General features: G+C 39.3%; 1 protein-coding gene across 3 annotated transcripts in view; it reads right to left on the bottom strand.

Moving 5' to 3' along the window:
• Positions 1 to 9,507: 9,507 nt before the first annotated feature.
• The window catches only part of ZNF260 (zinc finger protein 260), an 18,498-nt gene continuing 12,070 nt past the window's right edge, over positions 9,508 to 15,935 (bottom strand). For 2 of the 3 annotated variants that reach the window (XM_081807555.1, XM_031026104.2), the window contains exon 3: positions 9,508 to 15,795. In XM_081807555.1, the coding sequence (XP_081663681.1) occupies positions 14,101 to 15,339 (1,239 nt within the window). In that variant the 5' untranslated portion in view covers positions 15,340 to 15,795 and the 3' untranslated portion in view covers positions 9,508 to 14,100. The remainder of the gene's footprint in view (positions 15,796 to 15,935) is intronic. The other variant, XM_031026105.2, reaches the window with a different exon arrangement.

The raw sequence follows: 15,935 nt of genomic DNA, 5'->3' as shown, positions 1-15,935 counted from the left end.
GTTACCCTAGCTGTTAGATTATCTAGATTGGATTGGATCTCATTGATAGCATTTTTAAGTTCTGCCAATTCAGCTTTCATTTCTGCCCTTAGAGACTCTATGTTGCCATTAATTGATTTCTCCATTCTAGCCATTGTCTTCACAATTGCTAGCCTGAATTCCATCTCCGACATCTTTTATATCTGCATCCATTTGTAAATCTGCAGCATAAGTCATAATCTCTGAGTCTTTTCTATTTTGGGGGCTCCTCCTCCTAGTCATTCTGTTGATGGGTGTTTGAGGGAATGTATAGAGTCCAAATTATTGACCAGAACCCAAGCAAGATGCACCTGTTTTCTTGGGACCTTAGGGTTGCTGGTCTCTTGTTTTCCCAGCCTGTCTTCTGCGGGAGGGGCCTGCCGGGCTTACTCAGGCAGCCCTGTTTGGGCAGAGTTGCCCTGCCCCCCTGTGGCGGAGGATGGGCTCAGCAGGAATCAGTCTTTGGGGCTTTTGTTCTCTGGTGGCTTTCTCTGGCGGCTTTCCCTGGGGGCTTTCCGCGTCTCTTCCACGAGTCAGAGCAGAAGAGACCATTTCCAACCCTCTGCCTCAGAGCAGAGAGACTGCAGTCTGTTCTTCAGTGAGCTCTCCAGGCCACACGGTCTCCGTTTCTGTCCATGCTGCTATAAACTGCAGCGTCCTGGGTTGTGCGCATATCTCCCAGTCCTGCCTCCAGATTGGAGCATGTCTCTGCCCTTTGTGCTTCTAAAACCACCAGCCGCCCCCAGTTCGCAGGTGCGACCCCCGCCGCACCGGGTTTTCGCCCCAGGGGCTGCCCTAAAGTCCTTTCCCCGCCGCTACTGGTCTGCGAGTCTGTGCCCCATCCCCAGCGCGGGAGGCTGTTGCTCACCCGCAGTGTAGGATCCCCATGGCCAGGCACCCTCCCGCTGCCGTTTATCCTCTGACATCTGCCTGTGGAATCACAGCTCCCCGCTTCGTACCTCGAAACCAACTGCCTGCGATATTCTGTTTGTAGAGATCCAGATCTTCTTATATCTCAGGCTGGTTTCGTGGGTGCTCAGAGTGGTCTGATAGATATCCAGCTCAATTCCGGGGACCAGTTGAAATAGGGTCCCCTACTCCTCCGCCATCTTTCCTCTGCTCCCATTTTCATTTGTTTTGAGATTTAAAGTATTTCTCTTTTGATTAGTTCTGTGGCCCATTGGTTGTTCAGAATTGTGTTTTTCGTTTCCACATATTTGTAGATTTCACAGCATTCTTCTTGCTGATTTCTTGTTTCATACCATTGTGGTCAGAAAAGATACTTGGTATGATTTCAGTAATCTTAAATTTGCTAACCTTGTTTTGTTGCCTATCATATGATCTATCCTGGAGAATGTTCTGTGTGCACTTGAGAAGAACATATGTTCTGCCATTGTTTGATGAATTGTTTACATATATGTGTTTTAGGTTCTTTTTGTCTAAAGTGTGGTTCAATTCCATTGTTTCCTTGTTGATTTTCTGTCTGAATGATCCATCCATTGTAGGAAGTGGGTTATTGGTCCCTTATTGTTGTTGCATTGCTATCTATTTCTCCCTTAAGGTCTGTTAATATTTGCTTTATATATTTAGCTGCTCCCGTGTTGGATGCATAAATATTTGCATAAATACTAAATGTTTTATCTTCTTATTGGATGGACCCTTTTATCATTATACATTGACCTTCGTTGTCTCTTACTACAGTCTTTGTCTTAACGTCTATCTTGTCTGATGTAAGTCTAGCTTCCCTCTTTCTTTTGGTTTCCATTTGCATGGAATATCTTTCACTCTGTGTCTCTTACAGGCAGCATATAGTTGGGTCTTGTTTTTTTTTATTTATTTAGCTGTTCTATGCCTTTTGATTGGAGAATTTTGTCCGCTTATATTTAAAGTGATTGTTGAAAAAAATAAAGTGATTGGGCACCTGGGTGGCTCAGTCGTTAGGCGTCTGCCTTCGGCTCAGATCATGATCCCAGGGTCCTGGGATCGAGTCCCACATCGGGCTCCCTGCTCTGCGGGAAGCCTGTTTCTCCCTCTCGCACTCCCCTTGCTTGTGTTCCTGCTCTCGCTATGTCTCTCTCTGTCAAATAAATAAATAAAATCTTAAAAAAAAAGTGATTATTGATAGATTTGGACTTACTATTGCCATTTGTTAATTGTTTTCTTGCTGTTTTGTAATTTCTTTCTTCCTTCCTTTTTCTCTTGCTCTCATCTTTTCTGATTTGATGATTTTCTATAGTGGCTTGCATGAATTACTTTATCTTTTGCATCTCTACTGTAGGTTTTTGTTTTGTGGTTACCCCAAAGCTTATATAAGCCATCTTGGAGTTATAATAGTATGTTTTAAACTGATAACAAATTATGATTGGATTTGCCTTCTAAAGCTCTACATTTTTATTCTCTCACCATGTTTCATGTTTTTGTTTTTGTTTTTAAAGATTTTATTTATTTGACAGAGACACAGAAAGAGAAGCAACACAAGCAGGGGGAGTGGGAGAGGGAGAAGCAGGCTTCCCGCATAGCAGGGAGTCCGATGTGGGGCTTGATCCCAGGGCCCTGGGATCATGACCTGAGCGGAAGGCAGATGCTTAACGACTGAGCCACCCAGGCGCCCCTTTATGTTTTTGATAACACAATTTTCATCTTTTATCCTGTATCTATTAAGTTCTTGTTATTATTCTTATTTGTACTAATTCTGTCTTTTAATCTTCATACTAGGTTTATAAGTGATTAACTCACCACCATTACAACACTGTTCTGAGTTTACCTATATATTTACCTTTACCAGTGAGATTTATACTTTCATGTTTTCCTGTTATTAATTAGTGCTCTTTCTTTCATCTTATAGAAGTCCTTTTAACATTCTATAACATGGTGTAGTGATAATGATCTCCTTCATCATTTGCTTGTCTTCAAAACTCTACATTTCCTTCAACTCTGAAGGACAACTTTGCTGGGTAGAGTATTCTTGGTTGGTTGATTTTTTTTCTTTCAGCACTTTCAGTATATTGTGCCACTCTCTTCTGGCCTGTTAAGTTTCTGCTGATAGTCTTAGGGGGAATTACTTTGTTCATAACAAGCTCTTTTTCTTTTATTGCTTTTAAGATTCTCTCCTTGCCTTTAACTTTTGACATTTTATGTATTCATTTATTTTTAAAGATTTTATTTATTTATTTGAGAGAGAGAGAGCATTAGAGGGTGGGGAGGGGGAGAACGAGAAGCAGACTACCTGCTGAGCAGGGAGCCTGATGTGTGGCTCCATCCCAGGAGCCTGAGATCATGACCTGAGGCAAAGGCACATGCTTAACTGACTGAGCCGCTCAGGCACCCCTAACTTTTGACATTTTAATTATAAGGTATCGTAGCGTGGGTCTCTTGATTTTTCTTTTTGGAAACTTCTGGGCTTGCTGGATCTGGATGTTAGTTTTTTTCACCCATGTTAGGGAAGTTTGCAGCTATTCTTTCTTTTTTTTTTTTTAAAGATTTTATTTATTTATTTAAGAGAGAGAATGAGATAGAGAGAGAGAGAGCATGAGAGGGGGGAGGGTCAGAGGGAGAAGCAGTCTCCCTGCTGAGCAGGGAGCCCGATGCGGGACTCGATCCCGGGACTCCAGGATCATGACCTGAGCCTAAGGCAGTCGCTTAACCAACTGAGCCACTCAGGCGCCCCTGCAGCTATTATTTCTTTTTTTTTTTTTTTTTTTTTGCAGCTATTATTTCTTTGAACAAATTATTTGCCCCTTTCTCTCTCACTCATCTCCTCTGGACCCCTATAATGCAAATATTTTTCTACTTAATGATGCCCCTGAAATCTCTTATAAACCTTTTTCATTTTTTTTCTTTTTGCTCCTCTGAATAGATGAATTCTGTTGCCCTCTCTTTATGTTCACTGATCCATTCTTCTGTTTCATCAAGTGGGCTCTTGAATCCCTATTGAATTTTTCAGTTCTATATTTTATTCTTCTGCTCTGTCTTTTCTTTTCAATACTTTCTTATATTTCCTGTGTCCTTGTTGAAATTCTCACTTTGGGGCGCCTGGGTGGCTCAGTTGGTTAAGCGACTGCCTTCGGCTCAGGTCATGATCCTGGAGTCCCGGGATCGAGTCCCGTATCGGGCTCCCTGCTCAGCAGGGGGTCTGCTTCTCCCTCTGACCCTCTTCCCTCTCGTGCTCTCTGTCTCTCATTCTCTCTCTTTCAAATAAATAAATAAAATCTTTAAAAAAAAAAGAAAAGAAAAAGAAATTCTCACTTTGTTCATGCATTGTTTCCTGACCTCAGTGGACATCTTTATAACAATTATTTTGAACTTTCTATCAGACAGATCACTTACGTCTTTTTCATTAAGGTCTATTTCTAGGATTTTTATCTTGCTCTTTTGTTTGGAGCATATTTTTCTGTTTCTTCATTTTCCTTCACTCTGTATTGGTTTCTGTGCATTTGATAAAACAGCTACCTTCCTCAGTCTTGAGGAGTGGCTTTGTTTAGGAGATGAGCCATGTCTTAGCTCTTGGTTGTTTCTTAAACCTTTGTGCTTGTCTAGGCTTGTTCTTAATGACTCCCAGTTGTCGAGAGTGTGCCAAGACCTATCAGTGTCCCAAAGGGAAGAATCTCAGTCAGCACCTAGATACAGGCTCATTGGAACCACACCCTCAGCAGCAGCTTTTAAAGTATACAGATATACCTCTTTCAGGGGAAGACTGGGAGATGAGTGTTTCTGTCCTTCCTCTGCACTGAGCCCTGGCAGGATAGCCAATTAAGTTCCTTAATTTGCTACTGTCTTGTTGAACCAATGAACACAGCCCCACTGGCCACCAGAAGCAGAATATCAAGGGTTGTGTCCTCTGGACAGCATCCACCATAGTTAGGGTACCAGATGTATGCACAAGTTCCTTTCCTGGAGTCCCCATTAACCTGTGTTAGGGCAGAGGAACAGCATGAAGGTTGTGTCTGCTGGTATCCTCAGTCTCTGCAGAGAATTGTATTTGGCCTCTAGATGTTTGTTAAATTAGAAGATTGCCCCTCAGCTCACAGCTCTTAGGCTTTTTCCATAGTGTGCTGAGCCTTTAGGGGATGGATGGCCAAGCCTGTTAGGTAAGGTTTCTTAGTTTGCTATAGTCTTTGGGTCTCATGGATACAATCCCCATTTGCTTTCAGAGCTGGATATTTTGAGGGACTATCTCTCAGGTATAAGTCTTTTCTTTAAAAAGATTTATTTATTTATTTATTTGGGAGCCAGAGAGTGAGCAGGGGGAGGGGCAGAGGAAGAGGGAGAGAGATTCCTCAAGCAGACTCCCTGCTGAGTGCAGAGCCCAACTTGGGACTCGATCCCAGGACCCTGAGACCATGCCTTGAGCCTAAATCAAGAACCAACCACTTAACTGACTGAGCCACCAGGTGCTCAGGTATAAGTCTTTTTTTTTTAGGATTTTATTTATTTATTTGACAGAGAGAGACACAGCGAGAGAGGGAACACAAGCAGGGGGAGTGGGAGAGGGAGAAGCAGGCCTCCCGCGCAGCAGGGAGCCCAATGTGGGGCTTGATCCCAGGACCCCGGGATCATGACCTGAGCCGATGGCAGACACTTAACGACTGAGCCACCCAGGCACCCCATGTATAAGTCTTAATAGTGGTGTTCCATACATGTGGTTCAAACCGTCCACTCATTAGGGAGAAGCTAGGATTTGAGTTCTCTCCTGATGGTTTGCCACTCTGCTGGGGTGGGGTATTTGTGAAGATTGTATGTCACCCACTCCCACCCTAGGAGTAGAGAAATGGGTTTTCTCTTACTGCTTGATGTATACCTATAAACAAGGTCACTCACCTTGTTTCTGGATTTTTTTGAGGGAATTATTCCATATGTAGTTGTAGATTTGGTGTGTCTGTAGGAGGTGGTATGTCTAGGAGCCTCCTATTTACTATCTTGAACCAGAACCATCATTGGTTTCTTAATCTGAATCCACCTTCCAAGGGAGCTGAGTGAATGAGCAGAATGTGACAACTGGAATGGTGGTTTGAGTATAACAGGAAGTGTTCATATCAGTCTCAGTCTTCTCTCATAACAATTCCAACTCTTCCCATACTACTGATACCCAATAAAAACCACTCCCCCATGGTTTGAAACATCTTGGGTCCAATTAGTCATTGCCCCTGGTCTGGAAAGTGATTCATTTTTTTTTTTTTTTTAAGATTTATGTATTTGAGAGAGAGAGCATGCGTGTGTGTGCACACAAGTGGGGAGACGGGCAGATGGAGAGAATCTTTAAGCAGACTCCCTGCTGAGCACACAACCTCTGAGATCATGACCCGAGCCGAAACAAGAGCTGGACACTTAACCGACTGAGCCATCAAGGTGCCCCTGGAAAGTGATTCTCATAGATCATGTTAGCAAGTCTGGATTTTTCTCCTCTCAAAAGTTATTTATGGAAATTACTAAAAGTTAAGAGCATAAAAGTATAGGGTAGTCTGAAATATTTATATATCGTGTTGTGTGCCATGCGGCCATTATGTGCTAGGGTTTCTGAAGAGACCAGATGTGCATCACCCCACCCTTTACCCATCAGTTGTTATCTAACTGAGATTTAGGACAAATAGTTAAGATGTAGGGAGGCCAGATATTACTTTTATTATAGATAAAGGCAAATTGGAGTATGGTCACTGTAGAAGTCCAATGAGCTTTCTGTTTGGACTCCAGAAATACAGCCTGACCCAGTGAATCATGACAGTGGCAAGAATAGGCTCTCAATCTCCAAGTTCACGTCTTGACCTAGAGCATCGGGGAATGCATGCTCTATGCAGATAGGCAGATTCCAAAGTGAAGAGGAAAGAAGTAGGGCCAGGACACCTCATGCCTGGGTCTTCTTCCAAACTCTGTATTAATCTGGATCCAATGTGAAGACAGGAAACCACACATTAAAACAGGGGAAGTTTAATATAAAGAATTATTAAGTGGCAATAATAATGTAACTATTAAGATGGAAAGGGACTCTAAAGGGACTCCAGGGCTGAGGCAGAGTACCCAAGGAAGGACAATCTTGGAAGGGAAAGGGTTCACATTTCATCAAAGACTACTAGCTGGTAGAGAAGTTTGCTGGTTTGCTCAGGCCAGATATGATTCATATTCATTAGGCAGTTTGGTGAGCAGAGCCTAGAGATAGGCATATAGAGGGAGTTCGGGGCACCACTGTGGACACTACTGGAACCTGGAGCTGTAGAGACCTTTCTCTGCAGGAACCTAGCACACATCCATGAAGGGCTTGGGCCAGAACAGCTCCAGGTTAGCTATGTGGAAGAGGTCGGGTACTGGCTTGCATGAGGTCCCCAGTGTGCATGTGTAGGCCTATGAAGAGGGTATAGGGAGTATAGACCTAGCTGGGGTATAGACACATGTTTGAAAATCTGCTGTGATGCCTCTCACTTGGTCAAGAATGGAGAAAACATGGTGGCCAAATGCTAGAGAAAGCTGTGCTTCAGAGGCATTTTGTAATGGAGTAAACTGTGGGGCAAAGCTTTAGAGAAGAGAGCCTACTTTCAGAAACCTGGAGAGGAAGCCACACCAGAACTAAGGAGAACTCCCTCCCTCTGCAATGTCTCTCCAGTACCCTCTAATGACAAAGCTTACCATTATGCCAGCTGGTAAAAAAAAAAAAAAAAAAAAAAAATTTAAAAAGTAAAGATCTGTTTTCACCCATCAGGCAACAAAAGGCTAATTTGGACCAGAAAGGCAACAAATTCTCTAATCAACTATTTTGCTTTACCTCTCCAGAAGAGAAATAAAAAGTAGGACAAGAAGCCAGGAGTATTTAGGGAAAAAAATCTCTCCTCTTGAAGAATAGATGAGTGGGGAAGATGCATTCTCCACTAACATTCCCAAGCTTTTTCTTCTGTTAATTCAGTAGATCTGGCTGGTTATAACCCTCTGAAATCAATAGTTTAATAGTTTATTAGTATAGTCTTGCCTGTATCTTCTTGAGATCAGTGCATCCATACTAACTCTTGCTACCTAGGACATCCTTTTGTTTTTTTGTTTTGTCTTGTTTTTAAAGATTATTTATTTGAGAGAGAGAGGGAGATAGAGCACGAGTGGGGGGTGGGGAGAGGGAGAAGTAGACTCCCCAGGATCATGACCTGAGCTAAAGGCAGACACTTAACCGACTGAGCCACCCAGGTACCCCCAGGACATACTTTTGAACTGCTAATGGGCATGTATAGTTTGTCTCCAGAAGTCTCTGAAATGGGTCATTAATAGCACATTAGTAAAATTAACCCCAAGGTCTTGTTTTACCAAAGTGCCAATTCAGTGACAAAGATTCTTTGACCAAACTTTAGACTCCTGAACCTTCTAGACCTATCTGTGCACTTCTTTATAAAATCAAGATTTAGTAAGAATCCTCAGTCAAACTAGAACCCTCTACCCTTAATACGTGATCACCCTTGATATCTGATCAAGTTCCTCATCCTCCACCTTCTCCCAGGTGCTGTGTGATCATGCTGGCCTGCCTTCAGCAGGAATCCTCTTTGGTTGGTTTAGCCAGAACACCCTTACCCCTGGTGTTTCCTCTTAGAATTTTTCCATCCACTGACCCTCACCCTGCTCCCTGACTATACATTTCCACTTCCCTAATCTTAACAATCAGACTTTGGATTTGTAGTCCACCTTGTAGGTTTTTTTTTTTTTTTTTTAAGATTTTATTTATTCATTCATGAGAGACAGAAGCAGAGGGAGAAGCAGGCTCCCCACGGAGCAGAGAGCCCGATGTGGGACTCGATCTCAGGACCCTAGGATCATGACCTGAGCCAAAGGCAGACGCTTAACTGACTGAGCCACCCAGGCGTCCCCACCTTGTAGGTTTTATGAGCAGTTCCTGCTCCTTTTCCCACCTGCATTGAGTAATGTGAAACAGATGATGCTTGCATCATTCCTTCATGTATCCTCAAGACAGGTTAGAACAGATGTATACAATAATTTGCAAACATGGTCCATTCTGCTTCCTCCAGTTTGAGGGGGGAAACTGGATTGCCACCTGCTCAAGACCATATCAATACCACACCTGGGAGAGTTGGGGCAAGAATAAAAATGACACAAAAGATTACTAACATTTGAAGATGGCGTTTGACTTGTTTGGGCATTTGCTTGTTTCTATAAACAGCTGTTTTCCAGAGATACTACAAAGTTGGTTCAGGAAGTTTTTGGTTTTTTTCCAGTTTCTGTAGGGGAATGATAGCTTGGGGATTCCTAGTTCAACATTTTCAAGATGTCACCCCAGGAACTGTATTTTTCACTTTTCCTGTTCCAACAATTTTTATTTTTAAATGAATACGGTGGGGGAAGTTTTATAAATTGCTAAAAATTACAGACCTTATTAATAATGTAGTTGGGATTTTACTCTCCTAATGAAAAGTGCTTTTGTCTTACCACATATTAGGAGCACAGGAGAATTAAGCAGAAAAGGGATTGTCTTAGCTCAGGCATTATAACAAAATACCACAGACTGCGTGGTTTAAATAACAGACATTTATTTCTTACAGTTCTAGAGGCTGGGAAATTCCAACATCAAAGTGCTGGCAAATCCTGGTGAAGGTCCAATTCCTGGTGTAGACAACTGCTTTCTCACTGTGCTATACTCACATGACCTTTCCTCAGTGTATACACATGGAAAGAAATCCCTTCTTACAGTCTCTCTCTTCCACTTCTATATATGGGTACTGTTCCCATCATGAGTGTCCCACCCTCATGACCTAATCTAAACCTAATTACTTCCTTATAGCCCCATCTCCAAATACCATCACACTAGGGATCAGGGCTTCAAAGTATGAATTCTGAGTGGGCTACAAACGTTTAGTTCATAATAGGGATTCTCCTCATTCACCGAACAGACAAACTTTTCAAAATATATATTAAGCAGGGATGGCATTCAAATTACTTTGTTTAGGACCCTCATGCTGAAAGACATGATTATAGTTTGAACAAATGCAAAGGCACACTATGATTTGGGTCAGAAAGACAAAATAAAAAATGTCATTTCTCCCAAAATAAATATATAAATTTAATGCAGTTCCAACTAGACTATCAAAGGGTTTTTGTATTTTGAGAACACAGTCTTCATTTATATAGGAAGAAAATTAACTTAGAATAGCCAATAAAACTATGAAAAACAGCAAGGAGGAGCTGGTCTATTATGCAGTATCAAAATACAATACGGCTAATGTTAAATCAATTTATCAATTAATATGGTATTAGTATAGAAGTAGAAAAATAGATTAGTGAAACAAGAGAATACAGAAAATAGGTCTTGGTATAAATTAAAGTACAAGGCAGTTTCAGTTGAATGAGGAAAAAATCATGTGGTTAAAGGATTACATATCTGAGTTTCAGTTGAATAGGAAAGGATGGTATTGGTAAAGAATTAAGAATAGGCCTCTCCCCCTGACCCTTGTCTGGAAAGATGACCTTAGATTTGATTTTCTGCCAGTTTCCCTGATGAAAATACTACTGTAGATTCTTCATGTGTATCCTGTACCTGGATGGGGATAGGGGGCGCTGTGACTTGGCATGTAGACATCGATAGCCTATGTGACTAAGGCATCATAAGTCTTGGGAAACCAAGGCAGCAGCTTCCCTTGTGCTTAAGTGGGTATCAGTGTTACAAATGGGTGTGCTGCATGGATGGGGGCACACCATGCAGTTGCAGTAGTGGGTTATCATAAGACGTCCTGGATGAGAATGTTAATGTTTCCCAGTGCTTAGGTGAACCACACCCATTCTGACCTCTCCCCTGAGCAGGGCAGAGGCCCTGGAAGCCGTGCTTGCTTGGGCAGTTGTAGTATTGTGAAGGCGATTTTGTTTTTGTTTGTTTGTTTTGTTTTGTTGTAGTTTGGTTTTTGTGTGTGTCAGGGAAGGCTAATAATAAACTTTGTTAAAGCCTGTTCTGTTTTTTTTGATTGCTCGTTCAAATCTGTGATTGCTGCTGGGGGACACCACAAGTTGGTGTCAGAACTGTGTGACTGGCTGCTGAATAGATGGGTTATTTTAACAAATTGTGCTTGTATAACTGGAAACCCATCTGGAAGAAAATAACAAGGAATCCTCATTTCATATGACATTAAAAATTAAGTTCTAAATGGACTAATATTTACATATTGAAAAATGCAAACATTAACTTGCAAGAAAACCTAAGAAATCTACAATCTAGAGATTAAAGTATCTTCTTAATCAATCCATAAGCTTAGAAAAAATTAATACATATCTAGTTACACAGAAATTTAGGGTATTTTTATGGAAAAATCATTTTTATGACAAAAATTAGACAAATTCCTAATGTCTAATACATAAAGAGGACTTCAAAATGAGCTAACAATGTGAAAATTTACAAAGAAGCTAGGAGCAAGTGGTTACACTCATCAGACAAATATGAATTTGAGTAGTACGTTACCATCTGTTGCAGGGTTAGAGGAAAGTTGTGTTTTTGAAAATGACTAATAGCACCTCTTAAAATAATAGCATACGTCCTTTGATCTAACACTCTCTTGCCTGTAACCTATCCCCTAGAAATAAAAACATCTGAAATTTAAGGTCTGATTTTAAGAGTGTTTACTGTAGTATTGTTTGTGGTGGCAAATAACTAGCAAAAAGTCGAATCAATAGGGGGATGTCAGTAAATTTGACACTATTTATAGTGAAATGTCAAAATATCTGTGATAGTACTCAGATATTACTCATCTTACTCTATGTGATATCCTATTTATTGTTGTTGCACCTTGGCACTAACCAACTACAGGCACCAAAAGGTAATCCTCCTAGTTTGGTCTGAATTGAGAGTTCTTAGTTGTTCTGGTGACTTCAAAGCTGCACAAGCTCAAAGGCAAGCAAAACACTTAAGAAATGTGAGGGGAATGCTTAATGAGGAATGGAAGAAAATAGAGGATAATTTAGATTCATGTAGATACACATGTTATTTGGGTATATTACCCCAGGAAATCAATCCCTGACATTTATAATGTTACCTCAAGACTAACCTTCAAAACCATTAACAAGCAGTATAGTAGTATGGTTCTATTAGCATTTCATTATTTTGAATTTACAAGAAATTGATATATTTTAAATATGCCTAAGGTTTAAATGTTGGATACCCATTTTTATCACTATTCAAAAAGAGCACTAACAACTTTTTATATGTCAAGTTGTTGTGGAAAGGGACCGAGTAAACAAAAATCCTCAAAAAGATTTGCTTCAAATAAAAGAATATTGTTTAGGTCTCAGATCTCCTTTTTAGCACCATTTTCCCCAAAGAAACAAACAGGGGTTATTGGTTGAGTATATCTGGCAGAATAGAGAAAAAAATGAGGTTAAAATTGAAGGTGAAATGCAAGAGTTGACATTTTACTCAGTGGCATATTTAAAAATTAAGGGTAATTTGGTTTCCTCATTTTAAAATACCAAATCCTTAATGCCAATACTGGATATGTGGACTTTTAAAGTTTCTGATAAATGTTCTGGTAAAAACCAATTCTTAATATCAAGTCTGTGCATGTATTATTAAATGGTATGGTATGATCCTTAAATGTATGTAATACCAACCTGTTGTACAATCAAATGCTATAACTTCTAAGTAGAGATCACACAGATTAGTGATGTCACATGCAAGAGTAAATTTAAATTAAGCTACCATCCCAATTTTAAAAAATGACTTATAGTAAAGATAAGATTTTAGAAATATTTCCTATAAAATATTAGTTATCTGGGATTGTGAGTCTGTTATTACCTGTACTCCATGTACAGCTTTCCTACTCCTATCTTTATTTTTTTTAATTTTCAGAAATAGCACAAACAATAGAACACATATATTACCACAACCCAGAGGTAACTAACATTTTGTTATATTTACTTGGAATCTTTATTTCTTTTTAATGATAGGTGTTTAGATACAAAACTGAAGTATCCTTAACTACCATGCTTGGTCCCATTTCTTTTCCACTACCATTCTTTCTAGAGGCAACCACCTTTGGGAATTGAGTGTGTATCTTTCCAATCCATTCTTCAGTTTTACATAAAAATGTTTATCCATAATCAATGCTTAATACTAGTGTTTGTTAGTGTTGATTTAATATTCACAGTTATGATTATATTTATCCCTTCATTGTTTTTACTCTACATGACTTTTCGGGTCTTTCTCTGTTAATATATTTATATATATATATATCACCTGTTATACTTAACTACTAGAGAATATTCTACTGTATGCCTATATCACATTTTATTATCCATTTCACAAGCAACAGCCATTGCTAATGTAATTCATGCTTCAATGAACATAAAGATACATGACTCCCTAGGTACATGTATCAGTTTCTTGGGGATATGCATGTATACTCAAGAGTGAGTATCCTGGAATCTATTTTAGAAATTCCCTCCTACCCCAAGGTTTTAAAAACACTCTCCTATAAAATTCTTATATTACTAAATTTTGCTTTTTGCATTCTAATCTTCAGTACTTTTGGATTTCATAATAAATACTTTAATGTATTACTACAGCAGAGATCTAATATTTTTCCACATGAAGAGTCAGTTACCCTGAGACCATTTTTTGAATCATCCATGATTTAATTTCTCTACCAACCTCTGATACCACCTCTATCAATTAACAGTTCCCCATAAAGGCATGCATGTTTCTGAATACAGTATTCTGTCCCAATCTCTGATTTCTACAAATGAATCAAGAACAAATAATTTTGATTACATGTATAGCAAAACATTTTTTAAATGACAATTTTGTCTCTTAATGTCAAATCTTTATACCTCTTAATGCATCAGGTAGGCCTTCCAGAACCATGCTGATTAATGTTCATGACTGGATCCTTACGTCAATGAGATTGCTCCTAAAAGTATATCATTAACAATGTTTGTTGTGGGAGTTCTGGGCGTATAGGTTTTCATGATACTATGATACTTATTAAAATTGTTAGTATTTAAGTTTTGAGTTGTTGAAGTATTTTCCACATTCATGTCACTATTATAAAATGAATTTTCAGTATACCATTAAAGTGTGAGTTCTGATGAAAGTTTTCCTAAATTCAAGGCATTCATAGAGCTTTAGTGAGTATGAATTCTCTGGTGTCTAATATGATGTGACTTCTGGCTAAAAGCTTTCCCACATTCACTACACTGATAAGGTTTTTCTCCAGTATGGATTCTCATGTGTAGAGCAAGAGTTGAGAACTGAGAGAAGGCTTTCCCACATTCATTACAACCATAGGGCTTCTCACCTGTATGGCTTCTCATATGAACAGTAAGAGATGAGCTTTGACAGAAGGCCTTCCCACATATTTTACATTCATAAGGTTTATCACCCGTATGAATTCTCACATGTACAATGAGTGATGTGATTCGAGAGAAGGCTTTTCCACATTTATTACATTCATAGGGTTTCTCTCCTGTATGAATATTGTGATGTTTAATGAGGTATTGCTTCTGCCTAAAGATTGTTCCACATTCATTACATTTATAGGGTTTTTCTCCAATATGAATTTTCTCATGCTCAGTGAGATTTGATTTGCCACTGAAGGCTTTCCCACATTCTTTACATATATAGGGTTTCTCTCCTGTATGACTTCTCTGGTGTCTAATGAGGCTTGACTTCTGAATGAAAGCTTTCCCACATCCTTTGCATTCATAAGGTTTCTCTCCAGTATGTATTCTTTGATGGATAATGAGGTTTTCCTTCTGGCTAAAGGCTTTTCCACATTCATTACATTTAAAGGGTTTCTTTCCACTGTGGATATTCTGATGTTTAATGAGGTATTGCTTCTGGCTGAAGGCTCTTCCACATTGATTACATTCAAATGGTTTCTCTCCCGTATGAATTTTCTCATGCTCCGTGAGATATGATTTGCCATTGAAGGCCTTTCCACATTCCTTACATGCATAGGGTTTGTTTCCAGTATTATTTCTCTGGTGTTTAATGAGGCCTGGCATCTGAATAGAAGCTTTCCCACATTCATAAAGTTTCTCTCCGGTATGATGTTTCTGATGAGAAAGGAAGTTTCTTTTCTGGCTGAAGGCTTTTCCACATTTATTACATTTATATGGTTTCTTTCCTGTATGACTTCTCAAATGTAGAGTAAGGGATGAGACTCGAGAGAATACTTTACCACATTCAGTACATTCATGTGATTTTTCTCCAGTATGCATTTTCTTATGCTCTATGAGGTTTTGCTTCAGGCTAAAGGTTTTTCCACATTCACTGCATTCATGAGGTTTCTCTCTACTATGAATCTGGTCATGCTGAAGGAGATCTGCTTCAGGCTGAAGGCTTTCCAACATTCTTACCATGCACAGATATTTTTTCCAACAAGAATTCCTCAGTATCTCTTGACACGTGACATAGATAAAAGCTTTTCCACATTCATGAAATTCATATGGCTTCTCTTCAATATTAATCCTCAGGTATCTAATGAAGTTGAATTAATGATGAAAGACTTTACATTGCTTATACTGAGATTAGACAATTACAGATTGGGATGAAATATAGGACATCATTGTATTCTTAATGCTTCTTTCTTAGCTTCTCTTATATTTAAGTATAAATTATGTTCTAAATTCCCTTAAACTGAGTCCCATACATAGAAATATAGTCTTAATCAATGTCTGTGTTCAGAGGAAATACTTCTCTGTTACCCAGGTTTTCTGAGTTTTTTCTTAGCTGTATTTTCATGGAGAAGGAGACTTATTAACTCACATGTCTTCCATGTTGTGTCTTTATCTATTTATAAATTTCCCAGGCCTTTTCTAAAAGGGAATTAAAAAAAAAGAACATTGAAAAGAGCTAATAACATGCCATACCTGGCATGTAGTAAAAATCCAATAAAGTAGCTGTCATCACCATCAACATCACTATACTTGTGATTTTTCCCAGTATTTTTTTTTTT

The sequence above is a fragment of the Leptonychotes weddellii genome, chromosome 16 (assembly GCF_054177405.1).
Source record: "Leptonychotes weddellii isolate Sample4059 chromosome 16, ASM5417740v2, whole genome shotgun sequence".
In the NCBI taxonomy this organism is placed as follows: domain Eukaryota; kingdom Metazoa; phylum Chordata; class Mammalia; order Carnivora; family Phocidae; genus Leptonychotes; species Leptonychotes weddellii.
The sequence above is the reverse complement of the archived record's forward strand: the minus strand, read 5'-3'. Positions and strand labels throughout refer to the sequence as shown.